Genomic DNA, 15395 nt, shown 5'->3' with positions numbered 1-15395 from the left:
GTGGCTCAACCACACTACAAGCGAGAAGGATCTTGGAATTGTTGTCGATCACAAGCTGAATATGAGCCAACAATGTGATGTGGCTGCAAAAAAGGCCAATGCTCTTTTGGGCTGCATTAATAGAAGCATAGCTTCCAAATCCCGGGAAGTACTAGTTCCCCTCTACTCAGCACTGGTTAGGCCTCATCTGGAGTACTGTGTCCATTTCTGGGCACCACACTTGAAGAAGGATGCAGACAAACTGGAGAGGGTTCAGAGGAGGGCAACAAAGATGATCAGGGCAGGGGGCTGGAAACAAAGCCCTATGAAGAGAGACTGAAAGAACTGGGCATATTTAGCCTTGAGAAGAGAAGACTGAGGGGAGATATGATAGCACTCTTCAAGTACTTGAAAGGTTGTCACAGAGAAGAAGGCCAGGATCTCTTCTTGATCATCCCAGAGTGCAGGACACGGAATAATGGGCTCAAGTTACAGGAAGCCAGATTCCGGCTGAACATCAGGAAAAACCTCCTGACTGTAAGAACAATATGACAATGGAACCAATTACCTGGGGAGGTGGTGGGCTCTCCCACACTGGAGGCCTTCAAGACGAGGCTGGACAGCCATTTGTCAGGGATGCTCTGACTAGGATTCCTGCATTGAGCAGGGGGTTGGATCCGATGGCCTTGTAGGCCCCTTCCAACCCTACTATTCTATGATTCTATGATTCTATGACCCAAGGGAAAGAGGGAGGATCTCTCCCTAGCCCATAAGTTCAGAGTTCTCCCGTGGTTCCCCTTCAAACGAGGACCAACTGCCTTACCTGGAGCTTAGGCTACTCTGCTATCTTTCCCCAGTGCTGTTCCTTGCTTAGTCGCTAGTGATTAGTATCTGAAAGAGTCATAAAATAATAAAGGAATAAAGCCTTGGAAAGAATCCTCGTCGTCTGTGTCCTGAGTTGACTATTGGAAGTGACTGCAAGAGGCAGCTAGGGCGCTCCTGACAATAGGTATATACAGTCAGGGCCAGAAATATTGGAATAAGGACAACTGTTTTGGCAGTTGGCCTCTGTACACCACCACATTGAAGTTGAAAGGAAACACACCCAGATGGGAGCCAAGTCAGGACTTTCAGCTGTAATTCAAGGGGTTTGACAAAAGTGGGGCACTAACCATTCAGGAAGTATAGCCAGTGGCATACACACACACCCATCATTGATGGCTCATAAGTAATGGAACTAATGGCTGACAATCAGCTGCATGGCCAGGTGTGGCCTGTTTCCTGGGTGCCCCATGACCAATCAAGCAGATGAAAGGCCTGGAGGTGGTTCTGAGTGTTACATTTGCATTTGGTAGCTGTTCACTGGAACTCCCAACATGAGGTCCAAAGAGGTGTCCATGCACGTGAATGAGGCCATCATTAGGCTGAGGAAACAACATAAACCCATCAGAGAGATAGCAAAAACATTGGGAGTGGCCCACACAACAGTGTGGAACATCCTGAAAAAGAAGGAATTAACTGGCAAGCCCAGCAACAGCAAAAGGCCTGGAAGACCACGGAAGATAACGCAAGTGGATGACCGCAGAATGCTGCTCATGGTGAAGAGGAACCCTTTCACAACATCTAGCCAGGTCAAGAACACTCTTGAGGAGGTAGGCACATCATTGTCAACATCTACAGTCAAGAGACAGCTTTATGAATGTAAATACAGAGGCTTCACAACAAGGTGCAACCCACTGGTAACGCTCAAGAACAGACAGGCCAGATTAGCCTTTGCCAGCAAACATCTAAAAAAGCCTGCCAAGTTCTGAAATAAGATTCTTTGGACTGATGAAACCAAGATTAACTTGTACCAGAATGATGGGAAGAGAAAAGTATGGAGAAGGAAAGGAACAGCTCATGATCCAAAGCACACCACATCATCTGTCAAACATGGTGGAGGCAGTGTTATGGCATGGGCATGTATTGCTGCCAATGGACCCGGGTCACTGGTGTTTATTGATGACCTGACTGCTGATCAAAGCAGCAGGATGAATTCTGAAGTGTATAGGGCTATACTTTCTGCTCAGATTCAGCCGAATGCTGCCAAACTGATAGGACACTGCTTCATATTGTAGATGGATAATGACCCAAAACATACAGCAAAAGCTACCCAAGAGTTTCTCAAGGCAAAGAATTGGGATGTTCTTCAATGGCCAAGTCAATCACCTGATCTCAACCCAATAGAGCATGCTTTTCACTTACTGAAGACAAGACTGAAGGCAGAAAGACCCACAAACAAGCAGCAGCTGAAGGCAGCTGCACTAAAGGCCTGGCAAAGCATCTCTAGGGAGGAAACTCAGCATTTCGTCATGTCCATGGGTTCCAGACTTCAGGCAGTCATTGACTGCAAAGGATTCTCACCCAGGTATTAAAGGTGATCCTTCAGTTTGAAATGATGTTGGTTTGTTCCATTACTTATGAGCCACCAACGATGGGGGCGTGTGTATGCACTGGCTGTACTTCCTCAGTGCCCCACTTTTGTCACACCCCTTGCATTACAGCTGAAAGTCCTGACTTCGCTCCCATCTGGGTGTGTTTCCTTTCAGCTTCAATGTGGTGGTGTACAGAGGCCAACTGCCAAAACAGTTATCCTTGTTCCAGTATTTCTGGCCCTGACTGTAAAACCCACTCTGTGTTCCTACTAGAACTGTAATGCTTAAAACCCATACACATCTTTCTCACCTTTTGTAGACCACAGAAGGACAGAATGTACCTGTTAAAATCTTAGTATCTAAAAAAAAACAAGTTGGATGCAGACTACACTATGAAGAACACAGTTTATTAACAAATACCTCACAAAATGATTACATCATGACCGTCAGTTCTCTAAGTGCAAGGTCTGAATTTGAAACCAAATTACATATTATGGTGAATGTATGGCTGCTGCCAACCCACATCTCCTCTGTAACCTTTATTTAAAGAAGACACATAATGTAACATCACGTATCATCCTAATGTATTCATAATGTCTAGTCTAGGCACAGGAGCTCAAGTTCATTCAATAATGTTTGAAATTCAGAGCTTAACTAGAAGATACAAGGATGTGTCTCTTGGCTCTCCTTTCCTCATAATACATAGTTAAACAGGAGAAGCGACAATATTGTCATCACATGGCATTGTCCTACCCTCTGCGGCTTACAGCCTATGAGTGAGGCAAGGACAGGGTAAGGCACACAAATGTCATGCACTGCTTTTACCTAGTCTACACTTGTCTAATGTGCCAAATGCAGCCCACCATACACATCTAGTGACCCACCTGGTACTTGATAAACCTCCTATTTTTGTTTCCTGCCTGGAGCTACAAAAAGAAGGTGGCCATCAAGATGGATCACTTCCTGGCTTATCTGCTTCGCTGTTAACTGACGTTAAGCCAGAGTTCCCTGGTGCATATGTAAAAGGGAACTCTGGGTTAATGCAAGCTAGGAGTTTTGAACAGAACTGTTGTGCAATGGGAGGAGGGCAGGGGTGAGGGAAGAACACTTGGCTCTGATGCTCATTTCTAGCTTCATGAACCATGGTTTGTGAAGCCAGGCATTATAATCTGAACCAAGTCTGTGTGTGTAACTGAGTTCAGGAAATCAGACTTTGGGGCTACTTGAATATGCACATAATCATATGCAAAAAAACCATTCTTAATATAGAAAAATACATTTTGTTCATGTGCTTTGAGTAGTGGACTATTTTAAACCAGTACTGGCATGCTGTATATAACAGGTTTGATTGAAATATTTTTATTCCCAATTTTCAACTTCTTTTGTATGTATGATCTTTATAGTCCCTCTCTAATGTATGAAACATTGTCTATACAACTCTCATAATGAATGGAGCTGACAGCTCATACTCTGTTCTGTTTGTGCTAAATATACTATCTTTCTTCACCTGTACTTTCTTCCAGCTGCAGATGACATGCTTCACAAGAATAGCCACCTCGAGTGCCATTTTTTTTTGGTAGAAAGGCAGGGTACAAATCCAACAAATAATAAGAATCATAAGAAAATACTTGTGAAATTACCTGAGATCTGTCTCCTCCAAGCACATTTACCATAACTTCCATAACTGTCTCATGCATACCCAGGACTCTCATCAAGTTAGGATGCTGATAAAATACTTTGTTGTTCATTATATCTCTAAATGGGAGAAGAAACAAATACAACAAAGTAATAATTTCATTTTTCACAGGATCTATGTTCTATCAATTATACGAATGTGTGTTGTGTGTGTTTTAGTTTCATAATTCAAGAGCAATTACAAAGATATGAATATTTATATTCTAATTCTAACATGCATTACAAGGTTACTATCATGAATAAAACAGCACTTTTCCTTGCCTACTTTACTGAGCCCTTAGTTCAATGGTAGTCACATGATTTGTATGGAGAAGGTCCAGGGTTCAATCTAGGTTCTCTAGAGAAAGAAAAAGATCTCAGGGAAGAGCAGGGCTGGGAAAGACTTCTGTCTGAGCCACTGCTAGAGACAGAGTAAATAATATTGGGATAGATGGACCGATGGGCTGACTCAGTGTACGACATGTTCATATGTTCCTTTATGTATGTTCAATATGTGCTAAAGAAAGGAAAAGAATAGCATTTAAATGGGGTGAATACAGAGCTTATTCACCAAATATAATTGAGCCAAAACAATCTTGTCGCAAAATTACAATCAGGTTTGATAGTGGGCTTAAGCTACTACTATAATCAAAAAACGCGATTAAAGGCTTAATATTCCAGTCTGTAATTATTTCAGGCTTAAAAAGAAAATGATGCTTATTGTCATACCCTAGGCCATTAATCATAAGCAGTTCTTCTTCTTTTCCCATTCTGACACTGAGAAGAGAGCGAATTTGACCCAGTGCTGCTAATAAATTGATCGTATCTTGCACAGAGGCAGCACTTATAGTATAGGACTTCCTCAGAGCCTGCAGCAGTTCACCAATGCTATCATACTGTCTTCGAAGAAGGTTAAACATAATACGAACTAATTCTGGATCTTGGATCTGATCTTCTTGAGCCCAGCGAACCATAGTTTGAGATATCAACTCCTTCAATGTAGCTGCAATGGGAGGTGAAAAAAGGCAAGAAAAAAGAAGAAAATGCAAACTATTATCTACTGAAAAGTTTGCATTTCAAAGGGTTTTTGGAATTAAATGACCTGACAACTCAGTAACAAGCATTACCTAACAAATTCAGAAAAGACTTTTACCAACTATAGGGAGAGAAGCTCTGGCAGTTGCCATTTCCTTCCTCCCCAAGCCCTATGACAATGCTATATGATACTGTAGCATATCTCTGAGGGGGCTCCTGGGTAGAAAATGGTGGCTGCTGGTGGCACCATTTACCCCATCCCCCCCCCCCGACTTTCAGAACAATGCTGTGTCATTACACAGCATCACTCTAAGGGCTTTCAGGAAGGTGAAATGGTAGCTTCTCCTTCCAGTTGTGGTAGTGAGTTCTTGGCTCTTTGGATTCACCCCAGCTCAATGGTTTGCCAAGAGATTTGCCATACAACCAAATTTTGGTTCAGTACTCAATAGCTCATCAGTTCCAATACCGCATCGAACCATCATGATCACAAATCAAGATTTTACAAACACATTTGTGTACTTCCGAAGCACTGAAAAAATAATTTTTAAAAGGTCGCGATTAAGTGATGGTCCCACCAAAGTGCTGTTTGGGCATCAGTGGAGGGGCAGTCACTGGGGAAGGAGGCTGGAGGTGGCACTGGCGAGATCACAAAGAGCAGCATGGTTTTTTTTGCCACTCTTGACAAGTGGCTCTGTAGCGGATCCTGGCAACCCACAATACAATCACTCTCCCAGCTTCAGATGACACAACAACCCACCATGGGTATGAACAACCCTACAACAAGCCATAGGTTCTCAGAGTGGCTTGTTTGTGAAAATTAAGCCAGTGCGGAGAACACACTGGGTTCGGACTTTACAACAACCCACGATGGCTGGCTGCCCATGGTGGATTGTTTTTTCGTGCGAACCCCACTTCTCATGCACAAGCCTCTGGTAAAAAGCAGGCATTTTCCCCTTCTGCTGTCTCTTCAATCACTGCTTTCTCTTTCTCTTCAATCACTGAAACAAACATAACAGTTGAAAATAGTAAACTCCTACCTCACAAAAAATCAGTTTGTTCACAATGTATATTTGATATAATCCATTCTTGCGAACTTCACAATGTATATTTGATATAATCCATTTAGAAGTGGGGTTCTGAAGCTGCAGCCAATTTGGGCAACGTACTGATTTGTACATATAAATGTATGTATGAAAAGCACATACATTTTACTTTAAGGAAAATTTTGGTCCTCCTGAAAACCCACTCTTCCAAAAATATTTTCTCCTGAACATTTTGCTGAGCTCTACACTACAAAGGCATATTGTGGGGGTTGAACTTGATGGTCTTATAGGCCCCTTCCAACCCTACTATTCTATGATTCTATGATATTGGTTTTATATTCATTTAACTGGTCATGGCTTCCCAAAGAAAGAATTCTGGAAATTGTCTGCTAAAGATACCTATTTCGCCCCCTCCACACAAACATATAAAGCTTCCATGGTGTTATTGAAAATAGAATTACTATTAAACTGGTTTAAGTCTGTGACTGAGGTATGCCGCTATACCTCAGTCAATAATAAAATGGTAGGAGTCTGTTTAGATTAACGTAAGGAAAACAAAGACTTGACTAAAGTTAAATCAACAGTTCATGTGATCAAAATAAGCTACTCATCCTGAAAGATTAGTTTTTCCACATAGCAAACATGTTCTCAGTCAGTATGAATACTGGATCATGTCAGACATGGGGGTTGGACTCGATGGCCTTGTAGGCCCCTTCCAACCCTACTATTCTATGATGTGAAGAGTTACTCCTGTATAAACCTCCCTCTCTTGAGAATACATTTCAAAGGAGCAAAAAACTTCCATTTACAGTTTCGCCACACATGTTCCTGCTACATGTGCTTTCAAATCAATAGAATGTATTTGTATGCCATTTTAGATTTGCTTTTACACAAAACAAAATATAAAACTGAAAAAGTAGAATGGATTTTGATAGTGCCTATACAGCACAAGCTTCTGTGAAAAGTGTAAAAATGATTAGTGATGTACTTATACAGAGTAATATTTTCCCTATGGAGAGGGGGATTCAGATAACACAGGCAAAAATATTTTACAAACTCTGTTTAATGGCTGTTAGCTGCATGCCAGCAGTGACCTAGAATTCCTAATGTCCTGGGTCCTTGGATACTTCAGAAGTATATATGTTTGCTTTTCATTTTTAATGGTTGACTGGATGAACTACTGGAGCATCAACTCCATGCATCCTTTACAAGGCAACCTTTGTGAATCCCAGCTGTTTTATTTTATTGTAAATGATGTGTTTACTATTGTATTGTATTTTATTGTAAACAATGCATTTCAAAAATTTCAGACAATAAATCTTGTCAAACAACTTTGAGCAGTCTATAGAGGAGGAAAGATCTTCAACTAAATAACTGTGCTAAATTAATGTGCAGAGGCCAGATGTTTCATGCAACATGCAAGATATCAAAACCAGAACTGGCTGGTCAAACAGTATCCAAGATTTAATACTTGGGGAGGGAAGCATCAAGTGGATTGTTATGGGCAGCTGCAGGCTGAACATATGCTATGCTTTGCTGTTATTCTTTATCTTTTCCAAAGTGAATAGATGGTATACAGGGTAATTGAGGAGCGTGTGCAAGTGGTCTCTCCAAGTGCGAGGAGCTCCAGTGATGAAGCATCTCATCCCCAGGGACAAAGCATCAGCAAACAAGTGAGTTAAGCAATTGTGCAAGGGAAAGGTAAGTGAAATTAATAGAAAATTAAGGGCACAATCCTATGGCTGTTAGACAGTGGCTGGACGGCCATAAGATTATTTGGTTTTCAGGAACCGACCTCAGAGCCTGCACTCAAGTTTGATTCCCAGAAAAACGCCTCTCTGCCCCCTCCCCTGCCGCCTCATAGGCAGCACGGATCATCCCAGGCACTGCGCTTATAAGAGCTGCGCAGAGTGGGAGGAAAGGGGGCGTTCTGGGGGCAGGGAGGAGCAGAGACTTTGGAAGGGCCAGTACAACACTTCCTATGCGTCGTCGAGCCAGCCCCCCTCCCCCACTCTGAAGCACTGCTAGACAGTCGAAATCAGCCATCTAGCCACAAATGCAGGGCGGCCGAAGCATGGAGGCAAAGAACCCCTCCGTGCTCCATAGGGATGGGCGGATCACTTGCCCCATTCCAGCTCGGGGGGTCCGCAGGCAGGGGGAGGTGATCCGTCCCTCCCCCCGGAATCCATCCAGGCCGGCTCCGCTCTGCATTGATCCTGCGGAACCGGCCGCCTGCTCCGCATTGGTGGCGATATACCCAGCAGTCATTGCCGTGCCATATTGCTGTGCAAAGTCTTCAGACACAAATGGCGTAGTGGGCACCATTTGCAGCCATAAAACTGTTAGGTTAGCCTAAATGCAGCAGTCCCTGGCTGCATTTAGGCTAATCTAAGAGCTTTATGGCTGCAAATGGCGCCCACTATGCCATTTGCGTCCGGAGACTTAGCACAGCGATAAGGCACAGCAATAGCTGCCGGCCGTATCGCCAGCGATGCGGAGCAGGAGGCCGATTCCACAGGTTCAACACACGGAGGGAACTGACCTGGACAGATTCCGGCGGGAGGCAGAGGTGAGTGCTCCGTTCTGCCATGGGCCCCAATGGGGCCGGATTCTAGGATTGGTCCCTAAGTAAAGTGCCTCAGGTAATCATTTAAAATTGATAAACAGCAGCTGAAGCCAAGACAAGGGCACAGCTAAATCCCAGAGGGATGACCCCTTGCAAATTTACAAGAGTTAAATATCAGGGGGGAATCCAGCAAGAACTTACAGGCCTTGCAGCCTTGCATTAACAAAGACCCCTGAGTGGTTGAAAAGAACCTCAACTGCAAATTTTAAACTAATTCTACGCTTAGAAAGGGAGAATAAGAGTCTGCTTAATGCAGGAAAAGGTGCAGGCTAGCTTCAGATTGGGTTCAGCCTAGGCTCAGGCTTTAGGCCTTAAAAAGCAGTTCATTAAATACAGCAAGTTCAAGAGTTCATCACATCAATTAAGTTTTTAAAAACACACAGAAAGAGGATCCAGACTTTGCAAGCCACAGTCTTCACAAATCACCTACCCTTTGTCTGCTGTCCCCTCCAACAACCATTGAATAGAGGTTCTCCCCTCAATAGGTCTCCCATTCACTATTGTCCTCCTTCCTAAATAGGAATCATCATTCCCTGGGGAGCCAACTGACCTACATTCACAGCCACTGAAAGCCAGTGCTGATCAGGAGTTCATACACAGCTCCCCTTGCTTTTTAAACGAGGCCCTCCAATCAGATTCGTTGCAATAGCAGTTGGGCCGATCTATATAAGGAGGCACGCTTGCAAGTGAGTCAGCTCTCTGAGTGTGAGAAGCACCAGTGATGAAGCATCTCTCAGCCCCAGGGGCAAAGTGTCAGCAAACAAGTCAGTTAAGCAACAGGACAAGGAAGCCAGGGTGGTGGACTCTTCCTTCCCTATTCTGTACTCACATTCAGTAACTGTAAATAAATAACTATAAATAATTTCCCTACCTTCTTGTAGTAAACAACTAAGTTTTCCAGGGAAAACACACCACACATCCAAGCTTGGTGGATGAGATCTTCAGGGACCTATTAGCTGTGTCCCACTCCCAGGGTGACAGCTCCTCTTTTGTCATGGAGAATGCGGGTCTTGGGGAAGGAGGGCATCATTCTGAGGAAGAGGGGAATGATCCCTTAGAAGGGACCCATTCCTCAATAGACAAACAAATATCCTCTTGCACTGAGGATGTGCCTCTAGGGGGAGGGGGGCTTGTGGTAGTGGGAGATTTGATCATTAGAGACATAGACAGCTGGGTCTGTGATGGGCATGTAGACTGCATGGTGAATTGTCTGCCTGGCGCGAAGGTTGCAGAGAAGTTTCTTCTTTTGAAGTCAAATGTGACTGTATTGGACTTCCTGGGCAATTTTCCACTTAAATATATATTAAATCTGATAGCACTGTGATCGCTGTTTCCAACTGGTTCAACAACATTTACATCTCGTACTAGGTCCTGGGTGACACCACTTAGGATTAAATCCAAGGTGGCCTCCCCTCTGGTCAGTTCTATGACCAACTGTTCTAGGGCACAATTGTTCAGGGCATCAAGAAATTTAATCTCTTTGTCATGACTAGAACATGCATGTGGGAGTAATTGAAGTTGCCCATTACTACAACACTTCCTTGTTTGGAGGCCTCCCTGATTTTGTTTTCCATCTCCAGGTCACTCTGCGCATTCTGGTCTGGGGGATGATACCATGTTCCTAGCACTAAATTAGTTTTGGAGCCTGGTATTGTCACCCACAGTCCTTCTGTGGAAGACGCTACCCCTTTTAGGTGTTCTAGTCTGCAAGATACTATACCCTCTTTGACGTACAGGGCAACACCTCCCCGCGGCCCTTCCCTGCCCTTCCTATAGAGTTTATATCCAGAGATGACCATATCCCACTGGTTCACTCCACCAGTTTTCTGTAATGCCCACTATATCCAGGTTTTCCTTTAAAAACAAGCACTCCAATTCTCCCATTTTGGCTTGGAGGCTTCTAGCATTTGCATAAAAACACCAATACACGGTATCCCTCCCCAGATGCCTCTGTCGTGTGCATCTTTTGCTATGGGATGTTGGCCCCTTCGATTGGCTATTATGTTCTGCCATGTATTCCTGGCCTATTTCCTCCCCTTCTACATTTGGGCACTGAAAATATTTTCATCTTCATCCCTTTGGGATGATTTAACCCGAACCGGATGCTTCCCAGCTCCTGCCGGCTTTCCCCCAGGGTTTAGTTTAAAAGCTGCTCCGCTACCCTTTTTATGTTTAGTACCAGCAGACTGGTTCCATTTTGGTTCAAGTGGAGCCCATCCCCCTTGTACAGGCCTGGCTTGTCCCAAAATGTTCCCCAGTGCGTAACGATCTGAACCCCTGCTTCCTGCACCACCGTCTCATCCATGCATTGAGACTCCTCAGCTTCACCTGTCTAGCTGGCCCTGTGCATGGAACAGGTAGCATTTCAGAGAAAGCCACCTGGGTGGTCCTGGATTTCAACTTCTTACCTAACAACCTAAATTTGGCTTCCAGGATCTCACAACTACATTTCCCCTCATCGCTGGTACCAACATGGACCACGAACACTGACTCCACCCCAGCACTATCTACTAGGCTATCTAGATGGTGCATGATATCCGCAACCTTCGCACCAGGCAGGCAATTCACCATGCAGTCTACACACTCATCACAAACCCAGGTGTCTATGTGTCTAATGATCGAATCTCCCACTACCACAAGCTCCCCTCCCCTCAAAGGCACAACACTGGTGCAAGAGGATATTTGTTCGTTTTCAGAGGAATGGGTCCCTTCTAAGGGATCATTTCCCTCTTCCTCAGAATGACTCACTCCTTCCCCAAGACCCATATTCTCCATGACAGCAAAAGCTGTCACCCTGGGAGTGGGACACAGCTAATAGGTCCCTGAAGGTCTCATCCACCAACCCCTCTGCACAGAGAGTGCAGGACTGGTTGAGCATGCAGCAGGTCCCAGTACCCACCACCCAAATAATAATGATAATTTTAAAAATAATACATACGTACATAAAAGGGGGAGGTTTATTTCCTCAGGCAGGAAGCATGAGATCTGGTCATGACTGAAAGACAGACATTGCCCAATGGACAAACTGGCAAGGGCACACAGCACTCATGCGGTTTTCTCTCTTAGTATTTTCTCAACAGAATGCCACCAAACAAACCAAGCTCAGAGGGCACAAGGTACAAGGGCACCTTATTCCCCACCTCACACCAGGGGCACAAGCAACAGAAGGCTCATCTCTAAGCCTCCACCAGCAGCAACCCCAAACAAGGGCAAGGTCACAAAGGGTCATAAAAAGGAGCGACAGACACAGGACAGCAATGCACTGATGCAAGGCCTAATTCAGGCCCTGAATCATTTTAACGAGCACATGGAGCAGATGATGACATCTAATGCAATGGCTCCAGCCACAAGGGCAATATAGCCCTCAGCATCACATAGTGTGACAATGCAGCTCCTTGCAACTAGACCATGGGTGGCATTCCAAATACCAGCAAGAGAGTCTAGTGATGATGAGACTCCTATCACCTCCTGGGTTGGCAGGACCAAAGCCAAGAAATCCAGGAGGAGCTGGAAAGACAGGATAACGTCAAAGAAACACAGAGAGGAGACAGACAGCGGGGGAACATCAGGTGAGTTCTCCTTACTGGAGGAGGGATCTCCAGCACTAGCCAGGGACTACTGGACAGTGGGGGCTCGCACTCCTCGCCTTCCCAGGTGGGCACTGTGCTGCAGGGCAAAGAATGCAAGGGAAAAGGGAAATCCTAGGGAGGTATGGGTAGCAGGACAAAGCAGCTCAGATGAAGAGCCCATCACGTCTACATACAGGGACAATGAAGATCCCTCAGCATTCACCCCTTGTGGAAGGTAAGGGAACACATCTTGGACAGGGATTATGTGGTAATCTTCTCCCTATTAAAACGAGAGATGGGGGAAGGAAAGGGTGAGAAAAAAGGGAAGAAGGACAGCAAGGTTGGGAGAAGAGACAAAGCAGAGTGGTCTTTCTCCAACTGGTTCTCAGATTATGGGGTATACATGGGGTAGTCACATCTGCCTATCCAGATAGGGGGTGGCACTTAATTAATCACTACTGCACAATGCTGAGGTCCCAAGCATTAGCAGATAACAGTCCAGCCATTGAATATGCCATGGCCTTCCACAGAAGAGCATCCCACAACCCCAAAGTCTGATGGGACCTCTTCAATGATACATTGTGGCTCCTGATGGTGGGACCACACATAAAATATAGGCCAGAGTCCTTTTGATCAGGCCCTGGTCAAAATGGGATGGCCCTCATATGGTATCAGGGAAAATCCCAAAGAGCACAGTGCAAATTCCAGCATAACTACAAAATCTGTGTGGGTTCCCACCCCCGGGCCACATGCCTGTGGATCCAGTAGGGCCAGGGCTCCTTTTGGGGCACAAGAGCTATAGGAAAAGGAATGGAGCCCGGTGACCCTCAACCACTCCCAACCTGGCCGTAGCCCCTAAGAGTAAACCAAGGACAGAGGCAGAGGTGTTGGGGATTGCAGACACACCAATTATTCTGGACACCCTTCTCCCCCTCCTGGACCACAATCCAGACAAGGAGGCAGCATATTATTTATGGGGAGGTTTCACACAGGTTTCCACATATCATTTGCAGGGGAATGCAAAGCCATGGATGTGCCAAACCTTAAGTCTGCTAGGGACATGCCAGAAGTGGTTGCAACCAAGACAGAGAAGGAATGCAAGGCCAGCAGGGTGACTGGCCCCTTCTCTACACTGCCAATACCAAACTTCAGGATCTCACCACTAGGAATAGTTCTCAAGACAACCTCAGGAGAGTTCAGGCTTACTTACTTATTATGCCTAAAATGGGCCTCTGTCAACGACGGCATACCACCAGAGCTCTGGGGTGCTACCCGTGCACCCACAGGACTTCAACCCAGTGGGTTTCAAGTCCAATGGCTATTGGTGTGTGGATAAGGACATGCCAGTGGGCTGCTCAGTAGCCTGTGCAGCATTTGAAACATTTAGTACCTTCCTGGAATGGGCACTTGAGGTCAGGGTTGGTCGCCATCAGGTCACTCACTATCTGGATGACTTCCTATTTGCAGGGGCGGGTGTCAGGTTCTCTTACAAGCTTTTCAGAGCCTGGCCAAGAGTTGTGTGTGGGGGGTTCCACTGGCACAAGAAAAAACTGAAGGACTGGCCAGAAAACTGGTCTACCTAGGTATATAGCTGGGCTCTACTTCTCGACCACCACCAGACAAGCTAACTGACCTGCAGCGCATGATCGAGCTACTGCTTCAGCACCAAAAATGCACTTTGAGGGAAATGCAGGCTTGCTTGGGCCACCTCAGTTTCACATGTAGGGTAATTTCTCGGGGCAGAGCCTTCTGAGCACACCTGGCAAGGTCAACAGCCAGAATCCCATCCCCACACCATCCTCTTAGACTAACAAAGGCATGAAGGAGGATTTGAGGGTATGTCTGAGCTTCCTGTCTGAATACGATAGCATATCATTCTTGCAGGATCATCTTCTAGCTGGAGCACAGTTACAAATTCAATCAGATACTTCAGAGAGCTTGGTTTCAGGGTCTTCTTCCAAGGCTCATGGTTTGCAAAAAGATGCCCAGCTTACTAGCATGATTCAGGCATCACACACAAACTCACTTTCCTGGAATTTTTTCCCATCCTGGTGGCGGTGTATATCTGGAGAGAAAGATTTAGGGACAAGCAGGTGCATTTCTGGTGTGACAATCAAGCTGTAGTCAGAGTCATTACCAACCAGACATCATGCTCAGACAGAGTTATGCAGCTGGTCAGGAAATTTGTGCTGGCATGCTTGTTGGCTAATATCCTGTTTTCAGCTCAACATGTCCCAGATGTGGATAAAAAGATTGCAGATGCCTTGTTCCAGTTCCAGGAGGAGAGATTCTGATCCTTGGCACCAGAGGGGAGAATCAGTCTGGACCCATTCCTGGAGGAGTTGTGGGCACTTGGGAGTGAACAATAATGCAGGGAATATTGAACTCAGTCTCAAAATCCACACTGCACTCCTATACGTCACATTTAGCTCCTTTGCCATTAGTAACGGAAAAAGGGACCTCTGGCTCCCATCTGAAGTAATGGTTTTACAATATTTGGCATACTTACAGGGCTGGGGCCTTGCCCCAAAAACCATGTCCACCCATTTAGCAGCCATATCCTTCTTCAGTAAGGCACACAGGGGGCACAACCCCTGTGAGTCTTTCCAGGCACAGAGGGCATTAGAGGCTGGTGCCAGGAGAGACTAGCAACTCCTGATGGGAGGGGAACCATAACATTTAACCTGCTGGCCCAGATGTGCCATAAGGCCAACAAGTTGTGCTGCTCATGATACAAAGCCAAGTTATTCAGGGCAGCCTTCACCCTGGCCTTTGGGGGCTTTATGAGTAAGTGAACTGATGGTGGCATCCAAGTCAGATGGCACTGGTCAGGCCCTAGATGTCCAAGATACGATAACTAGTTGCAAAGAACAGGAGAGGCCTTGGAGGATGACGACATTGTGTAAAGCACCCACAAACTACTGTGAGGGAAGAATCATGAGCACACAATAAATGCCTTGTGTAGAAAGTCTCAGAGTAGGGAACTCAAAGGTACCTTTTTTCCTCAAAACACCTTAATTATATCAAGAAATGTAATATTCATTGCTTTAGTATA

General features: G+C 45.3%; 1 protein-coding gene across 1 annotated transcript in view; it reads right to left on the bottom strand.

The window, feature by feature from the left end:
* The window catches only part of RYR3 (ryanodine receptor 3), a 593263-nt gene that overhangs the window by 273066 nt on the left and 304802 nt on the right, over positions 1-15395 (bottom strand). The window contains exons 40-41 of the mRNA XM_084844796.1: positions 4797-5070; positions 4034-4148 (exon numbers count right to left, since the gene is read on the bottom strand). Of these exons, the coding sequence (XP_084700922.1) occupies positions 4034-4148; positions 4797-5070 (389 nt within the window). The remainder of the gene's footprint in view (positions 1-4033; positions 4149-4796; positions 5071-15395) is intronic.

This window comes from Heloderma suspectum, chromosome 1 (genome assembly GCF_057233095.1).
Source record: "Heloderma suspectum isolate Gila_16-S chromosome 1, 16-S_ref, whole genome shotgun sequence".
Classification (NCBI taxonomy): Eukaryota; Metazoa; Chordata; class Lepidosauria; order Squamata; family Helodermatidae; genus Heloderma; species Heloderma suspectum.
Note: the sequence above shows the minus strand (reverse complement) of the source record. Positions and strands in the feature narration are given on the sequence as shown.